The following is a 23,973-nucleotide window of genomic DNA, read 5'->3' on the forward strand; positions in this document are numbered from 1 at the left end:
TTTCTGTGTGCCCCCCCTTGGGTCAATTGTTGGACGTGCTGTAGGACAAAAAAAAAAAAAAAAAAAAATAATTAAATATCAAAGATGGCGGTGATGGTGAGTGGTGATGATGATGATGGCGGGAGTTGAGGGTGGTCATTGAAGAGACATTGACTTTTGTCAGGAACATGTTCGTGCGTGTATCCCTTTTTTGTGTTTTTTTCAGGAACCACCTATTTTTTTTTTTGTTTTTTGTTGTTGTATGCTTGCGTCGCACCTCTCATACGCTTCTTCTGTTCCTCCTTTTTCTTATTCGTTTCTTTTCTTTTCTGTGGTTCTTCCCTCACTTGAGTTTCCCTCTCTCCCCCCCTCCTCCTCCAGTACCTGAACTTTTTGTTCCTGTTCCTGTTTCTGTCCTATGCACCTGACTTTTTTTTTATAACTCTCGTTTTGTCTGCTCTGATCTTCTAACAACACACTCTCTCTCACTCTTGTCTTGTCCAATTTCATTCCCCCCCCCCCTTTCCCTTCCAGTCGCCACCCACCGACCTACGATCTTCGCTTTTCTTTGTATCACCAGCAACCGTCATCTTCATTTTCATTTTTCATTTTCCATTTTCATTACCGGTCAAAAAGGACGCTAAGCAGACTCTGCACACAAACGTAAATGAATGAATTGGATGGCTATGCCTCTAGACTTTTGCTCCACTTGGGCCATTGTTTGTACCATCGAACCCTGCACACCCTCCTAGTATCTGTCGAATTGCTCACTAACCGCCCATTTTACAATCATCTACGCTGCTTCGTTCGCCTTTTTTTTTTTTTTTTTTTCTTCTTCTTTTGTCACCACATACTCTCCCCCCCCCCCCCCCACTGCTTTGCCAATCACTTTTGCCATCACCCTTCGTCCTTCCCCCTCCCCCCAATCGCACTCTATCAAAAATAGGCAGCCAGCAGCGGAATCTCGAGTCGAACCCATATAAGATCAGAAAACAGCGCTCCCCCTCCTATCGAAACATCGAAACCAACAGCGACAACAAGAAGAAAGAACCACCGAAACTTGTAACAATAACAATAACTATAACAAAAAAGAAAAGAAAAAGAAAAAAAGCAAAAAAGCAACAACAATACAGTAAGAACGTATATGTCAGCCTTATCTTTTGAATATCAGATGGATCAAACACATTTCGAGCAGGGTAGCAACAGCAGCAGCAGCAGCAGTAGTGGCCGAGACAGCTACAGCTCAGACAGTGCCCAGAGCAGCAAACACTCTTCTCCTGCGCCATGCTCGAACCGATCAGAGTCCAGGCGGGGTTCACCTGGACCGACAACGACAACGACGACAACGACGACGACGACGGCGACGATGACGACGAAGGGCCCGAAGGGGAAGCTCTTTCAGTGCACCGGCTTTGGGGACTGTCGCATGGTCTTTACGCGCAGTGAACATCTCGCTCGACACGCAAGGTAAAGGAAGAACTAGGATGCTCTTTTTTTTTTTGTTCTTTTGTTCTTTTGTGCCTGAAAAATAATTATTATTCGATGCCTGCTCCCCCTCCCCTCCCCCCACATCCCCTTTCCATTACATGCATGTATCACCAATATGCATTCTATTTTTTCTTTTAAAGAGATTCTAAGAGTAGGGGGGACCTAGGCATGTTCTTTACCTGCATCATTGTCAATCATACTGACCATTTATTTCTCTTTATTTTTTTAAAAATGGCTTCTGTTGCTTGTCTCGTTTCATTTTATTCTTTTTTTTTTTTTTTTTTTTTTTTTTTTTTTTTTCAATCCGTCACAAATGATAGGAAGCACACAGGCGAGAAACCATTCCAATGTGTAGTAGAGGGATGCACCCGGATGTTCAGTCGGTTCGACAATATGGTCCAGCACACGCAGACCCACACGAAGGGTGCGCGTCGTGAATCCGCTGCCGGGATCGCGTCCAAGATTGCGATGGAAAGTCGTCGCAAGAGTGAGGTCGGTTTACTCGGCCCGTCCACGGTTGTCCGTCATGGCGGTGGTGGTGGTGGTGGTGGCGGTGGAGGCACGGGGTCGAAGGCACCGAGGTCCAAACGAAACTCGATCTCCTCTGGGTCTGGGTCTGGGTCGGAACCGCATACGAACTCTATTGGCCGAAGGAGCCGGGTCCATTCCATATCGACGATCCGCGCTTCTGCCGTTGGCGTTCCTGCTACTACTGCTGGTGCTGGTGCTGGTGCTGATGCTGATGCTGCCTTGACTGCCTCGGATGATCATGCACATGAGGGTCGTGGGAGGCATTTAGACTCTACGGCGCTATCACCTCTACCACCGCCAGCGCCAGCACCAGCACCAGCACCAGCACCAGCATCGTCACGCTCTACTACCACTACTACCGCTTCTACTACTACTACTACCGCAACCACTACTTCCCGTACACGTGCCTCATGTGAGTCTTCCGCAGGGGCTCCCAAGGATACAAACAAGACTCGGAAGAAGAGCCAGACGTTACCATCATCATCCAGCGCACGGCGAGCGTCTGTAGGGTCGTCTCTGAGTACGTCCTCAACGTTGTCATGGTATGCCTCCAAGCTTCAACACAAATCGAGTCATCACGATATGTCGCCGTATGGTCGTTACGGGACCTTGGATGCACACCTGCCCCCATTAAATCTGGCGCAGTACGGGTACGCGATGGATCATGCTGATTACCGTTGCACCCGGCATCCGCTCTCACCCGATCGGTCGTCCCTATCAGAGGAAGATGGAGAGGACGGGGGAAGGGAGGAGGAAGAGGATTCGGACGGGGTGAATCGATATGATTCTTCGATGGCACGCGTCAGGCGAGACAATCGGCAGCAGCAGCGGCATACGTGGAATGGGGTGATGGATTCAAAGAATCATTTTACACTCCCGCCGCTGAGGAACTCGGAGGAGTTGGGGTCCGCAGCTGAGGGTGGTGGTGGTATTGGTATTGGGGATGGGGAGGGGGATGTTGACGGTCATCGTCCACAACGATTGCCATCGATCTCATCGTCCGGCTGTAGGTCCCGGAGCATCAGCTACGACTGTGGCTCTGACCATGAATCATACGGGACCAAGGCAAGGCGCCGACTATCGCTTGCGGATCTGGAGGCACCGATCTATGAGACCAAGAAGGTGGTGGATCACTCGATCGAGACACAACAGGCACAGTTCGAGGGGGTGGACGTCTCGGAGGAGGAGATCCATGCGTTGGAGGCCTTTGGGGAATTATGGTCGCAAGGACGGGATATCGAAATGGACGGACCACCGTCGTTGTCATTCTCGTTCTCGTTCTCGTCGTCGCCGTCGTCGTCTTCTTTGTCCTTGGATGGGAACGGTGGTGGCAGCAAGGGACCAGGAGTGGGACCGGGAGTGGGAGTGGGAGTGGGGTCGGAACCTGTTGTGAAGAAAGAGTTCGAGCAGGTGGTGCCTGGATTGGATACGGGTCGTCGGTCTCTGCGCGGGAATGAGTCGCTTGATTCGAAGATCGCGGTGGAGATGAGTATGGACCTGGATTAGCACACTACGCACACTACGCACACACTACACACACACGCACATTGAAGGGAAGTGTCGCGACTTTTCTGATTGTATTTTGTCCATTGACCAACACACACGAGCGCGTTCAATTGCGCTTTATTCTTTTTTTTTTCTTCTTCTTTTACCAAAGAAAAGAGAAAGAGAGAGAGAGAGAAAAGGGGGGAGGCAACGCACGGAAGTACCAGCTTGCTTGAATCCTCTCATCCTTTGTATATAGTTTCTATCGCCTTCTTTTTTTCCCGCGCGTTGCATTTTTTTTGTTTTTATTTTTGAGCTGGTGTTCCTTTTCCAGTCCTCATTTTGTACAGATCATTTTTTTTATCTTTGCGTATGTATGAATGTATGTATTTTCTTCTTCAAAAAAAAATCTACAGCGCGCTGTCGATAGCTTTATATACAGATCGTTTTATTACAAGCAGTTACAATACAAAAAAAAAAAGAAAAAGACAAGGCCAGCTCGTTGAACAACCAAAATAGCTTTTGAAGGGAAGGAGCCCTACTTTGTGTCGATGGATGGAGTCGGGCTTTTTTTTATTGGCGGTGGTGGTAACTGATGCTAGTGGTGAATGGTTGTTCCTTTCCCCCCAGACGACACGACACGACACGACACGACACGGCACGGCGATCCCTTTTTCCCTCTGGTCGTGTTGGAAATTAAAAGTCTGCGCGCTCTCAAACCTGTGGAATGGGTCTGAAAAACGTCACTGCGTCCGTCCGGGTGTGTACGTGACGTACGGGAGGGGAAAAGCGAGAGGAGAGAAGGAAGAAGAGATGAGCAGTGGGTTTCAGCGGCCAATAAAGAAATCTGGGCTGACATGATATGATTTATACGAAGGCGATGAGCGCACACAAAAAAGTTAGACTATATATAAGACGGGTCTGCAGGCAGGTCATCATCTCTTCTTCTTTTTTTACTTCTTTTCTCATCATATTTCATCCCTCATCACTCTACCCAACTACACCCCACCCACCTACCAAACAAACTATAATCAACCATGGTAACGTACACACCTTTCGCTTCCTGGGACTGAATCCTACCCCCCCCCTCCACTGCACTTCTTTTTCTTGTTTTTGTTTTTTTGTTTTTTTTCCTGTTCATCCTGCTCTCGTTTAGTTCTTGCTTTGTTTGTTATGGAGGGGGGGAGATGGAGAAGGAAATTACGCGAATCGCGAAAGTGATGGCGGTTGATGTCTGCTACTAGCAGAGCGGAGGAGGAAAGTCTTTTTTTTTTTTTTTTTTTTTTTTCTCTCTTTTTTTTACGTTTTTTCTCACTTACATGGACATCTCTTCTTTTTTTTACCAGAAGAGTAATGAGGCTGCGTTTCAGGTTTTTCGATCTCGTTTCTTTTTCTTTTATTTCTTGGTGATGTTCCTGAATCAGGCGGTTGGAAGAAACGTTATGTAAAAAAAAAAAAAAAAAAAAAAAAAAAGGAGCTGGATGAAAAAAACAGTGGAGGAACCCAACGTTCATGGGACTCGATGCTTGCTTTGCAGTCTTGTTGTGTATTCGCGTCTTCGTTGTCGTATCTTTGCACTTTTTTCTTTCCATTATACACTTTTTATTTATTTTTCTTCCTTTTTCTTTTTTGGCAACATGATATGGAGCTCTTGTAATGGGAAGGATGGGTTTGGCTCGTATGGAAAAGATGAAAATCGCGTGGGAAGAGTCATTGTGTGCCTCAGAACCACATACGGTCTCTCTCTCTCTCTCTCTCTCTCTCTCTCTCTCTCACACACACATTCCACATGTACACGAATGAAAGAATCAATCGATACTAATTCTACTACCTTTTCTCTTTCTCTTATTTTCTTCCCTATCTTTCGAATTATTATTCTTTTTGCTGTATAGTCGTCCGCTAGTGGAGTTCAAGCCGATCCCGCGTGCCTGGAGGCTTTCCAGCAGTTGAAGTTGGGCAAGAAGCTGAAGTACATTGTGTACAAGCTGTCGGATGATCAGAAGAGCATCGTGGTCGAGAAGCAGGCAGAGACGGCCACCTATGACGAGTTCTTGAAGCACTTGCCCGAGAACGATTGCCGTTGGGCCGTCTACGACTTTGATTACTCGACCGCTGATGGTGATCGCAACAAGATTGTCTTTTACACCTGGTAGGCATGCTTTTTTTTTTTTTTTTTGACTTTTGACTTTTGACTTTTGTTCAGGTCTACGTGATCTGGAGAGGTTTTTTTTCTTCTTTTTTTTTGCTTCTGCTTTTGCTTCTGCCTTAGCCTTTACTTTTACTTTTGAAGGGGAGGGGGGTGGACGATGACTATCTGGGCTGATTGCTTTTTGTTTTGTCAATGAAATGAACGGACTCGCAGAGGATTGTTTATATTGGATCGGATTGACAGGAGCTCAAGGACGCGTTCACGGAAACTGACCTTGACTTGATGGTTCAGGACAGTCGTCTTCACGGACAGGGGCGACAAACAACAGCCAGCATTGTCCACTTTAACAATGTCAGCATACACATCGACAAGCAGTATAAAAGGAGAAAAGAAGAAAGAAAACGGGACAGAGACATGGAGAGATGGTCGCTGTTTTGAATGTTTTGTTGTGTGCTGTTTGGTCGCGTTCGATTTTCCTCCTTGTGTATGAGACAGCATGATGTTTTTAGCATGTTTTTTCCTTTTAGGGCTGATGTGCTAACACTGACACGGTTGAATTGATTGATCTTACGTCAAATAGGGCCCCTGATGGTGCCAAGATCAAGTCGAAGATGCTGTACTCTTCCAGCAAGGATGCTCTCCGCAGATCGTTGAACGGAGTCGCTGTTGAGGTTCAGGGCACTGATGCTGATGAGGTTGACCACGAAACTGTTCTCGAGAAGGTCCTCCGCCGCTAAGAGGAAAAAGAACGAGAGAAAGGAAGACAACACGGCGAAAACCCTTTCACGATCCTCCCATCCAGGGGGAGGGGGAAGGCTCTTTTTCTTTTCTTTTCTCTTGCTACAGCCTCTCCCTCCCCTCATCTCCATCCTCTACCCTTACTCCCCCCTTTACTCCACCCTGCCCTACACTGCAATATGGTAGCCGCCAAAGAAAAAAAATTAAAATAAAAGGAAAAAATATACATTAGAACAGCAAGGAATAGGTTATACGGATGCACACACCAGACAAGACAAGGCAAGACATGGAGGCCATTGCAGCACTTTCATACGATGTAGTTGGCAAGAGTAGGATGCACATTCGCTCGACATGCGCGCGGCGGATAGGGCGACAGAGGGCGAAGGTGAGCATGAGACAGAGGGGATATGGGGATGGATATGATGCATATGCCGGTAAATGCGATGTAGGAGGGGGCTGAGGGCGATCGGTGAGAGAGAGAGAGTGAGAGAGAGGACAATGGCTATGCAGCAAAACGAGATGGAGTCGCGTGTGATTCCTTGTGAGCGGTGGGGTATGCGGCAGCAGCGGTACACAGGGCGAATGCATGCCCTTGGGCTGCATGCCGATAAACATCAAAAGGAGGGGAGAGAGAAAGAGAAAGAGAAAGAGAAAGGAAAGGAACCCTCGGGGCAGGGAAGGGCAGAGAGGAGGCACAGGAAGCCAAAACGCGTGTCCTCTTCTCTTCTTTTCTCTCTTTTGCTCTCCTCTCGTTATTCATCAGCCATCTCCCTCCCATTTCTTTCATTTCTTCCATTTCTTTCATTTCTTCATTCTTTTCATTCATTCCTTCTTCTCTCTTCTTCCCTCTTCTTCTTCTCCTCTTCTTCTCCTCTTCTTCTCCTCCCTTCTTTCTTTCATTCATTAGCCCTCCTCCTTCGTGATCAGCCATCACTCTTCTTATTCCTTCCTTTCTTCCTTCCTTCCCTCCCTCCTCCCTCCTCTAATTAATCATCCCTCCCGCATGTTCAAGTTCATGAAAAGAAAGTCCGACTCGGGGGTCCCAGGCCCCAAGCCAGAGTCAGACAGCGCTACTCCCAACGCTTCACTCCCACTGCCTGCAGACGCCTTCCCCACGTCCCCCCCTCTCTCCTCTCTCGAGAACAGCGACCTCGGCCGCAGCAACAGCAACAGCAGCAACAGCAGCAGCAGCAGTTCAGACCACTACCACCACCTGCACCAGAAGGCCAGTCTCACCGGCCTCAACAACCAGCACCCCTACAGCCCCTACAACACCTATACCTACGGCAACTACTCCCACAGCAACTACAACAACAACAGCAGCAGCAGCAGCAACAACACCAACACCAACACCAACAGCTACTACACCAACTACAATCCTAGTAATCCATTCATGACTAATACCATAGCCATCCACAGCTCAGCTGCGCCTCCAGTCGTCACTTTCCCCCAAGCATTACCCACACAGCAACAACAACAACAGCAGCAGCAGCAGCAGCAGCAGCAGCAAGAGGCATTGGATCTGGCTGCAAACTACAAGGTCCCTCTCGAGAACAGTGGCAGCGACAGCATCAACACCAGCACCATCAAGGTCCCAGTGCCCGACACAGCCGATAGAACACGCAGCAACACCTTCAACAACAACTATAGCATAATCAACCCGCCCAATCATGCAAACAGCACTATTATCGGAATCCCGCCCTCTACTTCAGCCCCTGCCCTCCCCCTCTCAAACAGCAGCTCTCAAGGTCCAAGGACCAACTCTGCAACCAAGCCCGCAGTCGGAACATTTGCTACCACTACTGTTGCAGCGAAGGATTACACAACACCGACTGCAGCTGCAGCTGCAGGCGTGCCTGTCTCCGCCACGTCCTCCGCAACGCCTTCGCGCAGCTCCAGCACGTCGAACCGAGGCGGGGGCGCTGGCGTGTCAACCGCAGGATCGTCAACCCCTCTCTCTGCTACACCGCCAATGACACCGCGTATGACACATGAAATTGCAGATGTTGGCGACTCTGAGACACCAGCAACAGCTGCAGCTGCAGCAGTAGCAGAGGCATTATTATCAGTGACGCTCGTGGACGCCGAGAACGCGAATCATCCCTCAGCACGGAATCGCGCTCTGAAACAAGCGCAAGCTCATCCCACCCTTACTCAACAAATGGCTATGCCTCCAATTGCGACCAGCTCCATATCGCCTGGACCCTTCTCTGCCGCAGCCTTGATTTCTTCAACTGCCGCGCCTATAGCAGTAGCAACCTTGGGACAGCAACCACAGCCGCAGCAGCAGCACCAGCAGCAGCACCAGCACCATCACGAAGTTCCTGTTGTCTATGGCGCTGGCGGCAGCTCGTTGCCCCAATTCACCTTGACTTCTACTTCAGGGACTGCTGCTGCGACTGCAGAGGATGACGTCTTGTCCTCGATGGCATTTGTCAGCTCGCCGACCAGCTATCAACACCCTTTGAGCCCTCTTTCCCCGCTCCACAACTCTCAACAACAACAGCAGCAGCATACTGTTTATTCAGCAGACGCTTTCCAGTACCAGTACATGCCTGTCATCGCTGAGGAAACCAACCTGCCAGGAACAACAGCTGATGATACCCTTTCAGAAGATACGACCAGAGATGCGTTGTGGCAACAACAGCAATATCAGCAACAACAGCTCGGACAGTTCCGTGAGACCATCGACAGCGCTGACAGCGTGAGAACGAATGGTGGATCTTCAACCATTGGTTCTGGATCGCAACAACAGTCATCATCTACGATCAATATCGACCATCCTTCTTCAGATACGACAGCGCCGTCGCCTCAGGATGAGCTGAAGAAACAGCGAGGCCCACGGGATAGCGTTGTCTCGATCAGTTCAGGCTCGACAGAACATAATGAATCTGCACTACCATCGACACAATCTAATTGGGCAGCACGTACGATTGGTCTTGATAACGATAATGGTCAGTCTGGCCTAGCAGCGACTACACCGTCAACAGGGACAGCAATAGCAGGATCAGGGACGATGAGTGGCCGAGATGCGATCCAGCAACAGAGCATTGGGGGTGGTGGGTCAGGTTTTTTCCCGCTGCCGGTAACGAGAGCAAGCACTTCGATGGCAACGTCGCATCTTATCACACACGACCTTCGACAGTCGTCTGAGGGGTCGCATATTGTCGATGGTGCAGGGCCGGTGGTGTTGATGGCGATTGGAAAGACTGGACAGGGCAAGTCGTCGCTGTTGAACAAGATCATGGGCACCAGCGAGCTCAAAGCCAGTGCATCTGTCCGGGTATGTTGTCTATCGATATGTGTATCTGAATGATGCGCAGAAAGCAATAGGCCATTTTTCATTTTATTAACGACTTGTATGTGTACGAATATAGGCTGTAACAAAGGGCATCGCAGAACGAACGGGATGGGGACGGTTTGAGGACAGTAGGCGGGTACTTGTTACGCTGTCGGACACTCCAGGACTGGCGGATACGGAGGGAGATGACGAGAAGAATATACCCATCCTTAAGGAATATATCCGATCCATAGGCACACGACTGGGTGTCACCGCTTTTCTGTTGGTCTTTAAAATTGATTCTGGGTAAGCAGAGCAGCTTTGACATTTTTCTTTCCTTTTCTTGGCAATTGTGTTTAGGTATCCTAACTCACGCGATGTCTTTTTTTTTTTTTTTTTTTTTTTTTTTTTTCGTTTTCTTTCCCAGAGTGGATATGATTTTGACGATCCTGACGACGTTCAACGATATCATGCAAGAATTCCCAAACTTTTGGGATAACGTTGTCCTGGTGTTTACAGGATGTGATTACCGCCGGAACGTGATGAACACGAAGCAACTGTATCATGAGGAGATTCAGGCGCAGCTGCAGGAGCTTTTTTTTAAGGAGCGGTACAGGAATGCCAAGGGCAACGGTGGATCATCGCCGCCGTCAACAGCGCCAGGGACAGCAACACCATCCACAGCGACAACAGGAGCGACGACAACCTTGGAGGAGGGCGAACCACCGGTAGTGCCGATTGTATTTTTATCGTGTGCGGAGGCGCCGTGCGGGTTCTCGTTGGGCGAAAAGTGCGATTGTAGGGCGCGGACGACGTTTCTAAACGCGGGGATTAAGCGGCTTTGGTATGCAGTGCGGAATAAGCGGCGGTGGGTCCTGGATCAGGATGAAGATGATGATGGCCTGCTTGGGCATACCTAGAATGCACACTCTGCCTATAGACGTCTCATTAAAAAAGAAAAAAAAAAAAAAAAGAAAGGAAGGAGGGAAGGAAGGAAGGAAGCATGTTTATTTTCATGAACAGATTTGATATGAGTTGATTGGTTGGTGGATGATGGGCTATGGCCCTATCACACACTACCAGAGTGAATGGATCCTTGAGGTGTTTGCTTTTTTACTTCGACTTTGGGCTTTGGGCTTTGACTTTGGTTTTGGCTTCACATGCAGGGCAAGGTGGGGAAAAAAAAATGACTCACGTGCAGCATCCCAAATCTAGCTCCAACTCAAAAAAAATGCTTCAAGGCACGGAAGCTTATTGGCCAGTTGGATTCATCGCCTTCTTTTGAGTTCTCATCACACTTTCCCGCTTTCCTTTTTTCACATCTTTCTCTCCACTCTCTCTTTTCTTTCTTTCTTTCTTTCCTTCTCTTTTCTTTCTTTCTTTCCTCTTTCTCAGACACGACAACGCCCAACAACAACAACTACACGCACAGCGACTTTTCCCCTTTCACCTACTTTTGTTACCACGCTATCACCAATTCGGCCCTATACATAAAAAAAAAAAAACTCCCCTCCCAACCCAAGCAAGCTTCTTTCTTTTTTTTTTGTTTTTACATGTTGGCGACACACACAAGACCTTCGGCGGGGTCGGCCACCGAGGCGGAGATGGACGCGTACATTCACGATGCGGTGCCAACACTGGATTTGATCGTGCACCATGATGATCTGTTCAATGGGGCGGCCGCGGTCATCCAGGCGCTCTTCCCGGAATGGAACATGAAGGATATCTCGTATTTGCAGTTCAAGGACGGGATCACTAACAAGTGTAAGTCTTTGTGAGAAAAAAAAAAGGAAGAAGGAAGAAGAAACCAAAGGAAGGGACGAAAGGAGCCAAGGAAGGAACTCAGGAAGCGAAGGAAACGAAGGAACCAGGGAATCAAGGAATGAACGAACCAAGGAACGAAGGAAGAGGAGGAGTGGATTGTTTTTTCTTGGGAGGGAAGGATGATTTTTTCCTTCTTCTTTTTCCCCCCTCGGAAGCAAAAGCTGACCCGCCAGGACCCTTCATGAAGCTGAATGAAAAGTAGTAGTTGTTTTTTCCTATTGACACATGCTTCTTTCTTTCTTTGCTTTTGTTGTGATCATGGAATAGTGATCTGCTGCACACATGGACCGACGGGCACACAGGTGTTGGTGCGTGCGTATGGCAAGAAGAGCGAGGTTATTATCGATCGTAGGCAGGAGATCATGGTAAGTTCTTTGGAAAAAGGAGTTGTTTGGATGATTTTTTTCGGTTCAGGGACGAGAACAAAGAGGTATTTGATTACTGGAGGAGGAGGAGGAGGAGGAGGGGGGAAGAGAGGGGAGAGGGGGGGCGTTATTCCTTATTTTTATTTAATGGTGGCCGATTGGTGTACTTTAACTCCTGCTCTCAGTTGCTGTTGTTGCCGTTTTTTTTTTTTGTTTTTTTTTGGGCCCTTCTGGTTCTTTTTGATGCTGCGGTGGTGTGTGGTGTGTGGTGGGGTTTTTGCCGCGGAGGCTATGGAATATGAATCCAAAGGAAGACGTGCCCAAGCACATATCGCGTGAGATGAGGGGGATTGATTAAGTAACTTTTTATTTATTTTATTTTTTGTGGTCGGCTACACAACAGGAAGAGGACACACGACAACATGCATCATCTAGCATCGGGGGTGTGTGTGTGTGTGGATGGACCAACACCCTTCACGCTTCTCTTCCGACTGGTTTACTAACGCTCAAACGCTTTTTTTTCCTTTCTTTTCTTTTCTTTTCTTTTCATTTCTTTTCCTTCTTGCTCATTCCAGAACATGGTGATCCTGTCCAAGCTCGGACTGTGCCCTCCATTGTTTGGCAAGTTCAGGAACGGATTGGCGTACGGATGTATCCCCGGGAAGGTATTCAAGGTCTCGGACATGAGGGACCCGCACAAGATGGAACTCGTTGCGAGAAAGCTCGCGATCTGGCATGGCGCCGTCACGATCCCGGGAGAGCGTAGCTCCAAGCTGTTCAAGACTATTCATAAGTGGATCAAGGAGGGTACGTTTTATTTTTTTATTTATTTATTTTTTTCCCCAGCCAGTACAACGCTGTGATGCTGTTCGCCTCACCTTTTTCTTTTTTTTTATTTTGGTTCTGCAGCCGTTCGACTAACACACTTTTTTTTTTTTTTTTTTTTCTTGTCCCCCTTCTTCTGCATTAGTCCCCGAATCGTACAGCCGACCCAAGGTGCAAGAGATCTTTGCCAAACACTTTGACATGACAAAACTCCACGAAGAACTCACGACCCTCGAGTCCCACCTGGTCTCGTTAAAGTCCCCCGTGGTCTTTTGTCACAACGATCTGTTGTACGGGAACCTGATTTACAACGAATCCAAGGACGATGCCTTCTTTATCGATTACGAGTACGGATCCTATTCCTACCGGGCCTTTGATATCGCGAACCACTTTAATGAGTGGGCGGGGTTCGAGTGCGAATATGAGAATTATCCGACCAAGGACATTCAGGAACGTTGGTTGAGACGGTACCTGGAGGTCGGAAGGTCAGTAGCCGAAAATGAGGCGCGTGATCAAGAACAACAGGCGACGACGGCATCAGCATCAGCATCAGCATCAGCATCAGCATCAGCATCATCATCAGCAGCAGCAGCAGGAGGAGAGGTGACAAAGGAGGAGGTGGAGCAGCTGTATAGAGAAGTGAATAAGTTTGCGTTGGCGTCTCATTTCTATTGGGGCGTTTGGGCCTTGGTAAGCTGTTTTTTCTATTTGTTTTTTTTTTTGTTTTTTTTTTCAAGTGCGACTATCGCTTTGATGGCTAACTTGAGCATTTTCGTAATTTCATGATGAAAAAATGGAATATATAGGTCCAGGCACAGTTGTCGGATATCGATTTTGATTACATGCCCTATGCGGTCTTGCGGTTCAATGAGTACTACAGGCGCAAGGATGAGTTCTTTGCGTTGTAAGAGATGAGACGAGACGGGACGAAACGAAACGAGATGAGATGAGACAGGACGGGACGAAAGGGAAAGCCAAACCGGACAGGATTGCAGCAAAGCAAGCGAGTCTCATAATGTGCGGTACCCGGGTTGAGTCGAGTCGATCTAGGAGGATAGGGGGCACATCGTAATGACAGCAACCGCCGTAGATATTCCTCCTATTTAATAGAAGGTAGAAGTGTAATATTCGAATATACCTATTTTTTTTTTTTTCTTTATATATGGACCACTGTGGAGTGCGACTCCTTTTTGAAGTTCAAAATCAGCTTGGGGAGTTTTATCTTTTATTTATCTTTCTATTGTAGAGAAAAATATTACAAATCGACGACGAAGAAGAAGTTTCTATGATCCGCGGTAGGTCGTGTACGAGTACGGACTGAGCAGCAATGGGATATGGTAATGCTGCTTCTCGGCTCCGGCGGCGACCTCGAAAATGATCTGTCGTTTGTTCAAAATGAGATAACAAACGTCAATCAATATGCTCGATCAAAAATGGCTCCTCCCCCTTTTCCGTTTGATAAAAAAAAAAAAAAAAAAAGAAGCTGCGTCCAGTTTCTTTCCATGGGTTGGTATGTACCTGAACATAGGGATAAAAGTATCCCGTAACACCCTGAGCGGCCCAGTACTCGGCCGTCTGGAAGGTCATACGATAAATCCCCGCGGCGAGTTGGTGTGCTGGATCCAGCAGAGTGCTCACACGGCCATCCGAATCTGTCAGTCTGTTGCAGAGTCCCGAATGAAACGAAGCGTAAAAGGCATCGTTAGATATAACGGGGTCTCCCTGTGCATGTAACATAGTCCGATCGAGCTGACCATTTGCTCGGACGACAACAACAAGTCATTAAATTTTACCCATAGGCAACTGAGGCCCAGGCGTTGTTGGCCGAGGTATTGAGCTTCTCGAGCTTGACGGGCACGTTGCGGCCGGGCTTGCCGCAAGAAGAGTCGAGGACGTGGCACGTAATCGGGCTGCGAGGTGATGCCATTTCAGCAGAAAAAAAGGGAGAGAAATGGAGGTGATGACGATCTCTCATTCCGCTCGCGCTTTTTATGTATGCGGCGGAAGCGAAAGTGGGAGAGTGGAGCCTCGGAACTGCCCGCTTTTCATCCGAAACTGGGGTCCTTACCGCTGACCAAACTCCCCCGCACTTTGCGACACAACAGCATACAGATTCTTGAAAAAAGTTGTCTTTTAATTTGTGTTTTTGCAAAGACAGGCAGAAAAAAAAAAAAACAACTATAACATTGGCTCCTTTGTATGTATGTGCTTCCTTTTTTTTACTTCTTAAGCTTGCGGATGTAGAAGGCCAACTCCTGTCCCTCAAGAATGTATCCGTCAGAACGGCCAGACTGACCGGGACGGGATGAGATGCAGGCATAAAGACGACCGGCAGCGAACTGGTGGTCAAGAGCGGGGTCGACCTTGGCCTCAGCCTTGCGCGACTCGATCTTGCGCTGGACGTGGTTCGAGCGGGCCTTGTTAACCTCCTCGGACTCGGTCTAAAGACACACGTTAAAATGCACATGGCAATATGTTAGGGTCGTGAAAATGTCTCTTTTTTAGTTCCTGTACAAATGTTGCTGTTTGTTGAAGCGTGTCATAAGTTGCGGAGCAAATTATATGTCGAACCAAGCCAGACTGTTGGCCTTCCTGTTCAAAGAAAACATCGATATGAATGCTGTAAAGCCCTGTTCATGGCAACAGAGGCGCGGTAATTCCAGAGTTCGATGCGCTCGCTCCTGTCCTGCCAACTAATTCCAACTGATGTAGGTGTACATTGATCCTGTGCCGCTTGCTCCTGTGCGCTGTGCCAGAACGTGTCCTGGTACTATTACAGGTCCTGCTATCATCAATGCGCCCTCCAAAAAAATAAATGAAAACAAAGAAAAAAGGACCAAATTGCAGGTGGCGCTTCTTACCTTGACGGCACCCTTACCCTTGCGGGCACCAATGGGGGTGGCATAGTGGGACTCGTACCACTGACGGAAGGGAGTGGCATCGATCTGGATGATGGCGTTCTTCACAAGAGTGCCGGTACGGACCAACTCGTTGTTCGAGGCGTTGTAGACAACGGCAACGATACGGGTCTTGCGAGAGATGGCCTCGGAACCCCAGGAGAAGTTGCCAGAGTCCAAACGCATGGCGCGGAACTTGCGGTTGCCTCCACGGGTGCGGACCTCATGAATGCGCTTAGCACCGAGCTTGGTGTTGGCAGCCTGACGACCCAACTCGAACTTTCTCTTCTTGCGGTATTGGGCACGCTTGGCTCCAGAAGCGGAGCGCTTGTGGCGGGAGTCTCTGCTGATACCTGAAAGAGAAAAGAGTAGCGAAGCAGCGGAAAAGGTTTGTCAGCACCTCCATGAAGTGTAAAAGTACGGCTTTTTCGTGATGCGCGAGTGGAGAGGCATCCATCACACGCTGCAATCTAAACTCTGTTCCTGACGTTGGGTCGATTCCTGTGTAGCACTCGTTGAACGTTGAATCCTTGTTCGCTTGATCAGAGGACTCAGTCCATGCCAAGCTGCAGGCTTCCTGCATTGGTGCGTGAACTAAATCTCTGTCCCGCTTTTTCACTGTATTGTCAAGAATACGCCTGGAATATGTCGAGTCCAGCAAATGGTACTGACAAGCTGGGTACCGATATACCCCAGCGTCGTTAAAGGTCACTCGGGTAGTGTTTGGTGTTTGGTGGGCTACTGATCCAGATGAGCGGAAAGTCATCCGTCTTAGGCCTGATCCTGTCAAGAATGCTCCTCCGACATAGGTTCTCCCTTCAAATGCTTCCTGATTTTGCTCTGTAGCTATTCCTGCCCACAGTGTCAGTTGAGTAGCAGCCTGACTGGACCGATTCTGATGAATAAAACTGGAATCTCGATCCTGGTCGATAGTTGTGGCGAGAATGACGGTTTCCTAGCCCCAACATAGTGCCGATGTGGGAGATGCAGCAATTGGTCTGTTGATATATTGTCGGATGGATGGGCGCCGTCCTGGCGCGCGATCGATGGATGTCTCCATGGATGCCATATATCTGTTATGATGAGACGCATACCCATGATGAAAAGTCAAAAGAAGGAACTTTAGAAATTGGTTCGCCCTGGGCCTATATTTGCCTCACACACACAAGACAGGCGAAAATGATTTCGGACAAGCCTTAAGGGTGCCTGGATATGAGGAACCACCAGAAAACGTGTCCACGTCCTACCAAGAGCATTATTACACATACGCGATGGACTAGCGACAGTACTCCCCTTTACGTGCCCACAGTAACGGCCCTTCTGACCGATAAAATACGATTCCAATCTACTCATCCATCGGTAAGGACGGTCGCTTGTCGCCGCGTTTGTCTTTTTTTCTTTTTTTTTATTTATTTGCGCGCGCCCCTTTCAGCTAAGCATGACTATCCTCTTCTGGTTCAAAACCAAAGGCAATATTCCCTTTCTTTTCATTGCTCAATTTTATATATCCGCCGTCAAGAAACTAAGAACGAAGACACCCCATCGCAAACCATGAAGCACTGCAAGATTTTGTTCCTTTCCAGCGCAATTACCCTTTTCTCAGCAACCAATGCTGTCCTCGAGTTTATAGTCCCTCAGAATATTGCCATCGGATTAGAAACCACAATCAAATGGGCGGGAGAGCCATCTCTCGGTATTTCGGAGCAGGCCGTCGTGCTTTCCAAGGATGGTAAGTCGCTGGCGACACTCTGCCAGGGCTTGATCTCGGGATCTGGGGAATGCACTTTTACTCTCTCTGAGAACGATGTCCCGACGCGCATGCTAGGCAATGATGGTTATTATCTTGAGCTCCAGGATCAGGACGGATTGACTTTGGACGTCTCGAAGAACTTTAATATCATGTCTGACAACGTGCAGGCGGAAGGACAACAGCAAGGGCCTGAGGATGACGAGGAGGAGGAAGACGAAGATAGCAACATCCAGGAAAAAAAGAAAAAGAAAAAATCAAAGAAGCGTAAGAATGAGAATGTTAATCAAGAACATACCAGAAGAAATGAGGTTGGTAAGGAGCAAGAAGAGAAGAACTCCCGCAAGCAAGACCACATCAACCAGGAACGATACAGAGGGAAGGGTACCGCCTCTGTGAAAAAATACAGTCGGCGCAGTGAAATGGATAGTGACGACCACAAGAAGAGTGATGGCCACAATCAGGCCCCCCAGGCTGAGGATGCGCGTCGAAAGGAACAAGAACTTGGTTCCAGAGCCGCAGGTACTACATAAGCATACGCGCGCACTTGACGCATTCCGCCGAATGCTTTTTATTTGACATGACGATATACCCGATCAATCACCATTGATAGTATCCCATAAAGCTGCTTCTAGCGCATTCGTCGTTGCCACCCCAACCCTTGTCTCGGCAGGGTCAGTGGTGCACGACCCAGGTACGTGACGGCGTTGCGCATCCAAATACTGTCTCCTAGGCTAGCGGAGCCATTGACACCACGCTTGACTCCTCTGTTACTGGTACAACTTTTTACTTTAATCTTAGTGGCACATTCTGCGGTCACTGTGAAGACTGACCAGCTTTCAATGGGGCATGAAAAGAACAGCACAGGGAAGGGTGGCAAGCAAAATAAACCCATTGAGATCAATGGAGATAATGACAAGAATAAGACAAAGGATAAGAAGGACGAGAAGACCCAGCGCGGCAAGGAGATAAAGAAAGGTGCAGAGGTCAAAGAACCCAAGGACGACCAGAGGAGTAACAAGGACGAGGTCTGGACTCGAGTTGTGAATGGTGTGTCGTCCCTCAGCAAGAACTTTGGGTCTGTTGTATCGAACGGTGTCACCAAGATCAAGTCGCTGATCATTGCGGATTCATTCCCAACTGCCGGGCGATGCCATTGCTGAATCTGGATCGAAAATAGATAATGCCTCGTCCAAGCCGAACCGCCGCCAGGATCGAGACGAGGAGCTCTGATTTAGTGTCCGTAGACCCTAGTCGTGATAACCGGCCATCCCGTAAATTGTCCTATCATGTCCTCTCTTAACACAGCGACTTTGATGCATTTTGGAACCAGAGACGTGTTCAACTGACTACAGAGATAGCAAGAACGACTGGTTCCTACCCGACAATAGCCCTCCCGCGAACTATCAGATCTGTACTGGCTTCATTTGTATTTGTAGCAGACTTCTCTCCAAAGGATTCAATGTTTCAATGCTAAACAACGGATGTGTGTTCCTCCTGCATTCCCGGCTCTGTTCAAAATACCACTAAAAAGGACAGAAAGACGTAGTGAATCATTCACTCATATTCTCAAGAGAGATATGCAGGAGAAGGAAGAAGTCGTGGCCTGAGTCCGGTCGAATTAAAGATTCAAGTAGGAACTGGAAGTAGAGATTCCATCTGCGCCGTGTTTCGTAGGCGAAGTTCTTTTCTTTTATTCGTTTTCTAGTCGACCGATATCCCCTGCAGCGTACCACTACTACACACAATAGCTATCATACACCTTGCTTAAACATTCAGACATCTTTCATATTTGCTTTTCCAGCGACTCTTCCTGCTCAGATCGCTCCTCCTACTTTATAACCTATACTCCCCCCCCGCCATCCAGTCGTTGCGTTTTCTCAATCACATTCTCTGCTTGAAGTTCAAACCTACACCTCCCCCGCAATGCGTTGCTCAAAGCGACTCCCGTTAATCCTTTCAGTGCTCGGTATGTCTAACGATTCCCTCTAGGCGCGCTCGTATTTACCAGAACTACAAGCTCTATTGCTGACACCTCTCTTCATGTTCCATGAATACACACCATAGCGTTACCACTGATCATCGCCGGCTTTGGTAAGTTGTTTTAACAACTCTCTCACATTCTCCACCGCTTGCTTATAACATTCCCTCCTCTCAGAGACCCTGTCAGCAAGTACATTGCGCTCATGTCTTCCTTCTCTTTCCTCCTTTGCTTATTTATTTTGATATCACAGCCGATGCCGAAAAGGATAAAGGCCAAGATATCAAGCCTGCTGACGACCCCTTGCAACTGTGGCAACTCCGTGCTCATGGGAGCCACCACACCAACAATAGAGCTCATCAGAAGCACTACAAGCAGCAGAGTGAGAACAAGAAGTTCTCCATGGCCAAGAAGGCGAGCGATCGATCCATCTTATCGCCAGAGCCGCGTGGTCGCAACCTTGCGCAGGTGAATGATCTGGAGGACATCACAGGATTTGAGCCCGAGCTCTGGCAACTTCGTGCACACGGTCACCATCACCAGCTGGAAGAGAAGAAGCAGCAAGAGAAGAAGCACAGCGAAAAGAGGTCGCAAGATGGGCAAAGGAAGCAGGTTGCTGCGAAGCATGACCTGACCGAACAAAAGGGTCGACGACAGAGGACCTCGGATATAGAACAAGGTGGACAGATCGATATCATGCAGCTAGAGAAGAGGCACAACCCCGAGGAGGACGAACATCAAAAGTATAGTGACAAGTTTGATGACAGGTACGATGTGGAGCCAACCGAGGGTGGGGCGGGCGATGATAATGAAGACGCGGGAATGAAGGATGGCAAGAAAGGCGGAGGCAAGAACAAAGGCGGAGATGGTAATAAGGGCAGCAAGAAGGGAGGTAACGGAGGCAAGGACTCCAAGAATGGCAATGACGGACAGAAAAAGAACGACGGCAAGGGCGGCAATGAGAAGGAAGGCAAAGACGGCAAGAAGCCCAGCAATGGACAGGCCCCTAAGGATGGCCAAAAGGACGGTAAACCTCCTGCTGATAACAAGAGCCCTGTTGACGGCAAGAAGCCCAACAATGGACAGACCCCTAAGGATGGTCAAAAGGACGGTAAACCTGCTGCTGATAACAAGAACCCTGTTAATGGCAAGAATCCAGCCCCAGTTGATGACAAGACTCCGACTGATGGCAAGGCTCCGGCTGATGACAAGACTCCAGTTGACGACAAGACCCCAGTTGATAACAAGACTCCAGTTGACGGCAAGACCCCAGTTGATGACAAAGTCCCAGCTGATGACAAAGCCCCAGCTGATGACGGGGTTCCGGCTGATGACAAGGCTCCGGTTGGTGACAAGGCTCCGGTTGGCGACAAGGCTCCGGTTGGCGACAAGGCTCCGGTTGATGAAAAACCCCCAGCTGATGACAAGAACCCTGTCGACAACAAGAATCCGGCTGACAAGGCTCCGGTTGATAATAAGGCCCCAAACCCTACACCTTTCACCCCTCCGGTTGCTGCCAAGCCCGCACCTGTTGTCCCAGTCCAGCAAATGGGCGAGTTCGTGACCAAGTGCAACACTCCCGGCCAGATCGCGTTGACCTTCGTAAGCCGGACTCTCATTGGGCTTCTTTGTGTGTGGACGCCGGTGCGTGGCTGCTCTTCTTCTCATCCTGACACTCTACTTTTTTTTTGTCGTCTTTCTAGTCCGAGGGGCCCAGCGAGGCCACGATCCAAATGATTGAGATCCTTAAGGAGGGCAAGGCCCGTGTCACCTTCTTCACCAACGCGACTTGGCTCGATTATATGCAGTACGCTGGCATAACCCGCCGTGCCTACAACGAGGGCCACTTGATCGGCATGACCTACCGCCTCCCCAACGACTCCTCCAACGACATGACGGACACCCAGCTCCGCGCCGACATTGCCAAGCACGCTAACAAGATCTTTGACCTCATCGGCAAGTATCCCAAGTACGTTCGCGTCCATGAAGCCGGTCTCAAGGACCCCAAGCTCGAGCCCACCATCCGCGATATGGGCTATACTCTCGTCGGATTCAACCTCGACGAGGCCGATTACAAGTACAGCAGCCGTAGCCAGGCCTCTCAAATCGCAGGCATCTACGAGACCACGTTTGCGAAGCAGGCGGACGCGTTCGGTCGCAAGGGTTCGTACGTTGCGGTAGGGTATGACATCCCCGCTTCGGGCGCCGCAGGTGCACTGCCAGATATCATCTCGGCCGTCATCCGCAACGACTACGATATGGTCCGTCTGGATGGCTGCACCAACGACACCATGCCCTACAAGAAATCGGCCCTGACAAACGACGGCTTTGTGGGCGATGACTTTTCCTTTGGAGGATCCAAGTATATCCATGGCCAGTCGCCCGTTGCGGTCCAGAACGGCAAGGCTATTCCTGGACAGATGCCCGTCAAAGTTGGAGACAATAGCGGCAACAATAACGCCGGTGATTCCAAGGCTTCGACTGGTGCCTCTGCTGCAGCCCCTAGTATTTTTCTGGGTATGGTCGGCGCAGCTATGATGTTCACTTTGGCCGTGTAAAATAGCCATCGATACTGTATCCCTCTTCTCAGTAATCATAATAGATCCAAGTATCTGGTCCGTGCAACATTTGTAAATAAATTTTTTTCGCCCTATTTGGCTGTGCTTTGCTGTATGTTTACTTCTCAGTGGGCTCCTTTTGCCTGCTGCTGCTACTTGTCCTTCTGGAACACTTTGGCCAGATAAGCGTCTATAACCTTGTTCACCTCCTCGGGGTTCTCCGTATGGGCATTATGGCCACCCTCCTTGATCGAAACCTTCTCCAGACTCGTCATGGTCTCAGATGGGTGGATAGCAACGAACGCAGGCGTCACAATCGGATCCTTCTCGATGATCGCCTGCAGTGCCGGGACCGTATAAGGCTTTCCAATGTACGCTGTTTCACATTGATAATTGAAATGTGGGACAATGTAAGCCAGCGAAGCATCATTCGCCTATGAATAACTCCATCGCGTTTTGTTTTTTTCTGTTTTACGATGGTTTACTTACGCAGTTCATCTTCATGGTTCAAACGCACAGCACGATAGTAGTTCAGACCACCGTGCAGGGTTGTGCGCGCATAGTTCTGGACATAGTACTGCTTCTCCTATAGAGGGCACAAAATATCACGAACAAAGATCATGTTCAGAACGGAACTGTGCAACAATGGCATCAAAGGTTCTTCAAGCAAACCTACCTCGTGCGATGTGCCAACGCCCGCTCCATAGACGGAGTTGAACATGGCAATGGCTACTTTTTGCGCCTATGCTCGTTGATATTAATGAGATAAGACGCGTCAAACGTTATTGTCCTTGACTATTGAAGGACGATGGAGGGGAACCAGATGTAGTCTTGGAATTGAAACCTTACATCTCCGTCAAACCAGCCCTCCGGTTCACGCGTTTGGAAGACACTGAAGAAACGAAACTGAGGAAAATGCTCCGCCAGTACGTCGGGTTCCACGAACTGGGCCACGGGCTGAATGTGTGGGAATCCGATGCTAAGGATAAAAAAATCCCCCCATTAATGCACGAAAAAATTTCTTAACTGATGTGTAATGGAGTATGACACATCGCTCACATGAAAGATAAAGTGTACCTAATGATGGCGCGGCATCGCTCGGGATAGTAGAGTCCGACTTTCCAGATGGATGTGGAACCCCTGTTGAGGAACAACACCAGAATAAGTGGTGAGATATTAGTGAAAGGAACTCCATGTTCGCTCTGCTGTTCATTTTTTTTATTTCTTACCAATCATGACCGATCCAAACCGCCTTATCGACATTCAAATGGTCCAACAACTTCACGAGGTTTGCAGCAATGTTCTTGGTACGATAAGGATCATAGTTTCCGTCGTCACATCTTGGATGATCCTACAGAGAGCACGATGCATCTGTTAGAAGTACCATTCGCCTTATGATAGGTGCAGCACTGACTTTTCAAAGCGATGAAACAAACCGTTTCTCCGACTCCAAGGTTATCGACAGCAATGACATGATAGCCCTGCTTGACCAAGTGGCGGATCTGGTAGCGCCATCCATACCACAAGTCAGGGAATCCATGGACGAGGATCAGCGTCTCGTTGTTGGGATCTCCCTCCTCGACATAATCTGACATGACCAGCAGGTGAAGAAGATAAAGGTCAGGTACAAAGCACTGAAACACAACAACAACCAGTTAGCAGCGAAAATCACGCAGAGGACCACAATCGTGCCCTTACGATACCTGTAGCCGTTGAGAGTGGCATACTTGTGGTTGAAACTGAGAGGAGTTGGTCCCATACATGAATGAGTGGACACTTGTTTTAAAAAAATTAACTAAAACGTCTAATGTTGTCGCCAGGTTCTCGGCACGCACCTGGAAACGTGATTCTCAGGGGCCGTGGGCTTCGAAACTGCAATATGATGTGCTTCGATAGCAGTTAGATTAGCGAGTGTGATCTTTAGCATCCCATACAATCCTGGGTTTTCGGCATCAAGTTTGGTAGGGGTGTTGTTGGACATGTTTTGCAAAAACCTGTGGGAAAAGCGGCGACTCAAGGCTAGGAGCAGTGGAAAGATGATAAACGTAAGAGGGCTCAAGATGCCTCTCCAATGTTCTCTTTATTTTACACATGCCTTCTCGAAGCCGCATGATGAGCGCAAAAAA

At 48.6% G+C, this 23,973-nt stretch overlaps 11 protein-coding genes across 11 annotated transcripts; 7 read left to right on the plus strand and 4 right to left on the minus strand.

Moving 5' to 3' along the window:
• The first annotated feature begins 942 nt into the window (after window positions 1-942).
• On the plus strand, window positions 943-3,771 carry BC939DRAFT_288477 (uncharacterized protein). The gene is made up of 2 exons (XM_051551273.1): window positions 943-1,446; window positions 1,788-3,771. Exons 1-2 carry the CDS (start codon window positions 1,124-1,126, stop codon window positions 3,502-3,504), a joined length of 2,040 nt encoding a protein of 679 aa, XP_051408632.1. The 5' UTR covers window positions 943-1,123; the 3' UTR covers window positions 3,505-3,771.
• A 645-nt stretch (window positions 3,772-4,416) lies between these two features.
• On the plus strand, window positions 4,417-6,603 carry BC939DRAFT_462413 (uncharacterized protein). The gene is made up of 3 exons (XM_051557128.1): window positions 4,417-4,523; window positions 5,376-5,632; window positions 6,213-6,603. The coding sequence occupies exons 1-3, from the start codon at window positions 4,521-4,523 to the stop codon at window positions 6,367-6,369; spliced, it is 417 nt and encodes a 138-aa protein (XP_051408633.1). The 5' UTR covers window positions 4,417-4,520; the 3' UTR covers window positions 6,370-6,603.
• Window positions 6,604-7,763: 1,160 nt separating this feature from the next.
• BC939DRAFT_462416 (uncharacterized protein) lies at window positions 7,764-10,593 on the plus strand (the record flags this gene model as incomplete). Its single annotated transcript, XM_051557129.1, has 4 exons — window positions 7,764-9,074; window positions 9,417-9,653; window positions 9,748-9,956; window positions 10,078-10,593. 4 exons carry the CDS (start codon window positions 7,764-7,766, stop codon window positions 10,568-10,570), a joined length of 2,250 nt encoding a protein of 749 aa, XP_051408634.1. The 3' UTR covers window positions 10,571-10,593.
• A 39-nt stretch (window positions 10,594-10,632) lies between these two features.
• Window positions 10,633-10,990, plus strand: BC939DRAFT_462417 (uncharacterized protein). The gene has a single exon (XM_051557130.1). The coding sequence runs from the start codon at window positions 10,711-10,713 to the stop codon at window positions 10,933-10,935; it is 225 nt and encodes a 74-aa protein (XP_051408635.1). The 5' UTR covers window positions 10,633-10,710; the 3' UTR covers window positions 10,936-10,990.
• A 264-nt stretch (window positions 10,991-11,254) lies between these two features.
• On the plus strand, window positions 11,255-13,572 carry BC939DRAFT_484931 (kinase-like domain-containing protein; the record flags this gene model as incomplete). Its single annotated transcript, XM_051559276.1, has 6 exons — window positions 11,255-11,414; window positions 11,742-11,839; window positions 12,415-12,646; window positions 12,810-13,168; window positions 13,277-13,354; window positions 13,471-13,572. 6 exons carry the CDS (start codon window positions 11,255-11,257, stop codon window positions 13,570-13,572), a joined length of 1,029 nt encoding a protein of 342 aa, XP_051408636.1.
• Window positions 13,573-13,829: 257 nt separating this feature from the next.
• BC939DRAFT_462420 (uncharacterized protein) lies at window positions 13,830-14,824 on the minus strand. Its single transcript, XM_051557131.1, has 3 exons — window positions 14,458-14,824; window positions 14,183-14,324; window positions 13,830-14,043 (listed from the first exon to the last, which is right to left on the minus strand). Exons 1-3 carry the CDS (start codon window positions 14,637-14,639, stop codon window positions 13,948-13,950), a joined length of 420 nt encoding a protein of 139 aa, XP_051408637.1. The 5' UTR covers window positions 14,640-14,824; the 3' UTR covers window positions 13,830-13,947.
• Window positions 14,825-14,883: 59 nt separating this feature from the next.
• BC939DRAFT_484932 (ribosomal protein S8e/ribosomal biogenesis NSA2) lies at window positions 14,884-17,381 on the minus strand (the record flags this gene model as incomplete). The annotated part of the gene is made up of 3 exons (XM_051559277.1): window positions 14,884-15,105; window positions 15,526-15,914; window positions 17,378-17,381. The coding sequence occupies 3 exons, from the start codon at window positions 17,379-17,381 to the stop codon at window positions 14,884-14,886; spliced, it is 615 nt and encodes a 204-aa protein (XP_051408638.1).
• Window positions 17,382-17,599: 218 nt separating this feature from the next.
• BC939DRAFT_462425 (uncharacterized protein) lies at window positions 17,600-18,699 on the minus strand. The gene has a single exon (XM_051557132.1). It carries the CDS (start codon window positions 18,429-18,431, stop codon window positions 17,940-17,942), a length of 492 nt encoding a protein of 163 aa, XP_051408639.1. The 5' UTR covers window positions 18,432-18,699; the 3' UTR covers window positions 17,600-17,939.
• A 1,577-nt stretch (window positions 18,700-20,276) lies between these two features.
• On the plus strand, window positions 20,277-20,786 carry BC939DRAFT_380431 (uncharacterized protein; the record flags this gene model as incomplete). Its single annotated transcript, XM_051551736.1, has 1 exon — window positions 20,277-20,786. A coding segment is annotated over one exon (510 nt), but the record flags the coding sequence as incomplete, so codon positions are not given.
• Window positions 20,787-20,849: 63 nt separating this feature from the next.
• BC939DRAFT_389159 (uncharacterized protein) lies at window positions 20,850-21,595 on the plus strand (the record flags this gene model as incomplete). Its single annotated transcript, XM_051551878.1, has 2 exons — window positions 20,850-20,891; window positions 20,993-21,595. Coding segments are annotated over 2 exons (645 nt in total), but the record flags the coding sequence as incomplete, so codon positions are not given.
• Window positions 21,596-21,913: 318 nt separating this feature from the next.
• BC939DRAFT_288695 (Alpha/Beta hydrolase protein) lies at window positions 21,914-23,973 on the minus strand. The gene is made up of 9 exons (XM_051551274.1): window positions 23,683-23,973; window positions 23,546-23,586; window positions 23,284-23,435; window positions 23,077-23,198; window positions 22,925-22,987; window positions 22,697-22,826; window positions 22,524-22,589; window positions 22,337-22,433; window positions 21,914-22,223 (listed from the first exon to the last, which is right to left on the minus strand). The coding sequence occupies exons 1-9, from the start codon at window positions 23,826-23,828 to the stop codon at window positions 22,000-22,002; spliced, it is 1,041 nt and encodes a 346-aa protein (XP_051408642.1). The 5' UTR covers window positions 23,829-23,973; the 3' UTR covers window positions 21,914-21,999.

Source organism: Gamsiella multidivaricata (assembly GCF_025024155.1).
Source record: "Gamsiella multidivaricata strain RSA 2152 chromosome Unknown BC939scaffold_71, whole genome shotgun sequence".
Taxonomy (NCBI): Eukaryota; Fungi; Mortierellomycota; class Mortierellomycetes; order Mortierellales; family Mortierellaceae; genus Gamsiella; species Gamsiella multidivaricata.

Excerpts from the sequence above, each read along its gene's own strand:
- BC939DRAFT_288477 (XM_051551273.1), top strand. The coding sequence starts at position 1,124 with ATGTCAGCCTTATCTTTTGAATATCAGATGGATCAAACACATTTCGAG. Across the intron at positions 1,447-1,787 it reads CATCTCGCTCGACACGCAAG|GAAGCACACAGGCGAGAAAC; the intron begins GTAAAGGAAGAA and ends CACAAATGATAG.
- BC939DRAFT_462413 (XM_051557128.1), top strand. Across the intron at positions 5,633-6,212 it reads AAGATTGTCTTTTACACCTG|GGCCCCTGATGGTGCCAAGA; the intron begins GTAGGCATGCTT and ends TACGTCAAATAG.
- BC939DRAFT_462417 (XM_051557130.1), top strand. The coding sequence starts at position 10,711 with ATGGCCCTATCACACACTACCAGAGTGAATGGATCCTTGAGGTGTTTG.
- BC939DRAFT_462420 (XM_051557131.1), bottom strand. The coding sequence starts at position 14,639 with ATGAGAGATCGTCATCACCTCCATTTCTCTCCCTTTTTTTCTGCTGAA. Across the intron at positions 14,325-14,457 it reads TGGGCCTCAGTTGCCTATGG|ACTGACAGATTCGGATGGCC; the intron begins GTAAAATTTAAT and ends ACTCTGCAACAG. Across the intron at positions 14,044-14,182 it reads ACTTTTATCCCTATGTTCAG|ATCATTTTCGAGGTCGCCGC; the intron begins GTACATACCAAC and ends AACAAACGACAG.
- BC939DRAFT_462425 (XM_051557132.1), bottom strand. The coding sequence starts at position 18,431 with ATGATCAGCGACTTGATCTTGGTGACACCGTTCGATACAACAGACCCA.
- BC939DRAFT_288695 (XM_051551274.1), bottom strand. The coding sequence starts at position 23,828 with ATGTCCAACAACACCCCTACCAAACTTGATGCCGAAAACCCAGGATTG. Across the intron at positions 22,988-23,076 it reads GTTTGGATCGGTCATGATTG|GGGTTCCACATCCATCTGGA; the intron begins GTAAGAAATAAA and ends GTTCCTCAACAG. Across the intron at positions 22,827-22,924 it reads CGATGCCGCGCCATCATTAG|CATCGGATTCCCACACATTC; the intron begins GTACACTTTATC and ends TTTTATCCTTAG.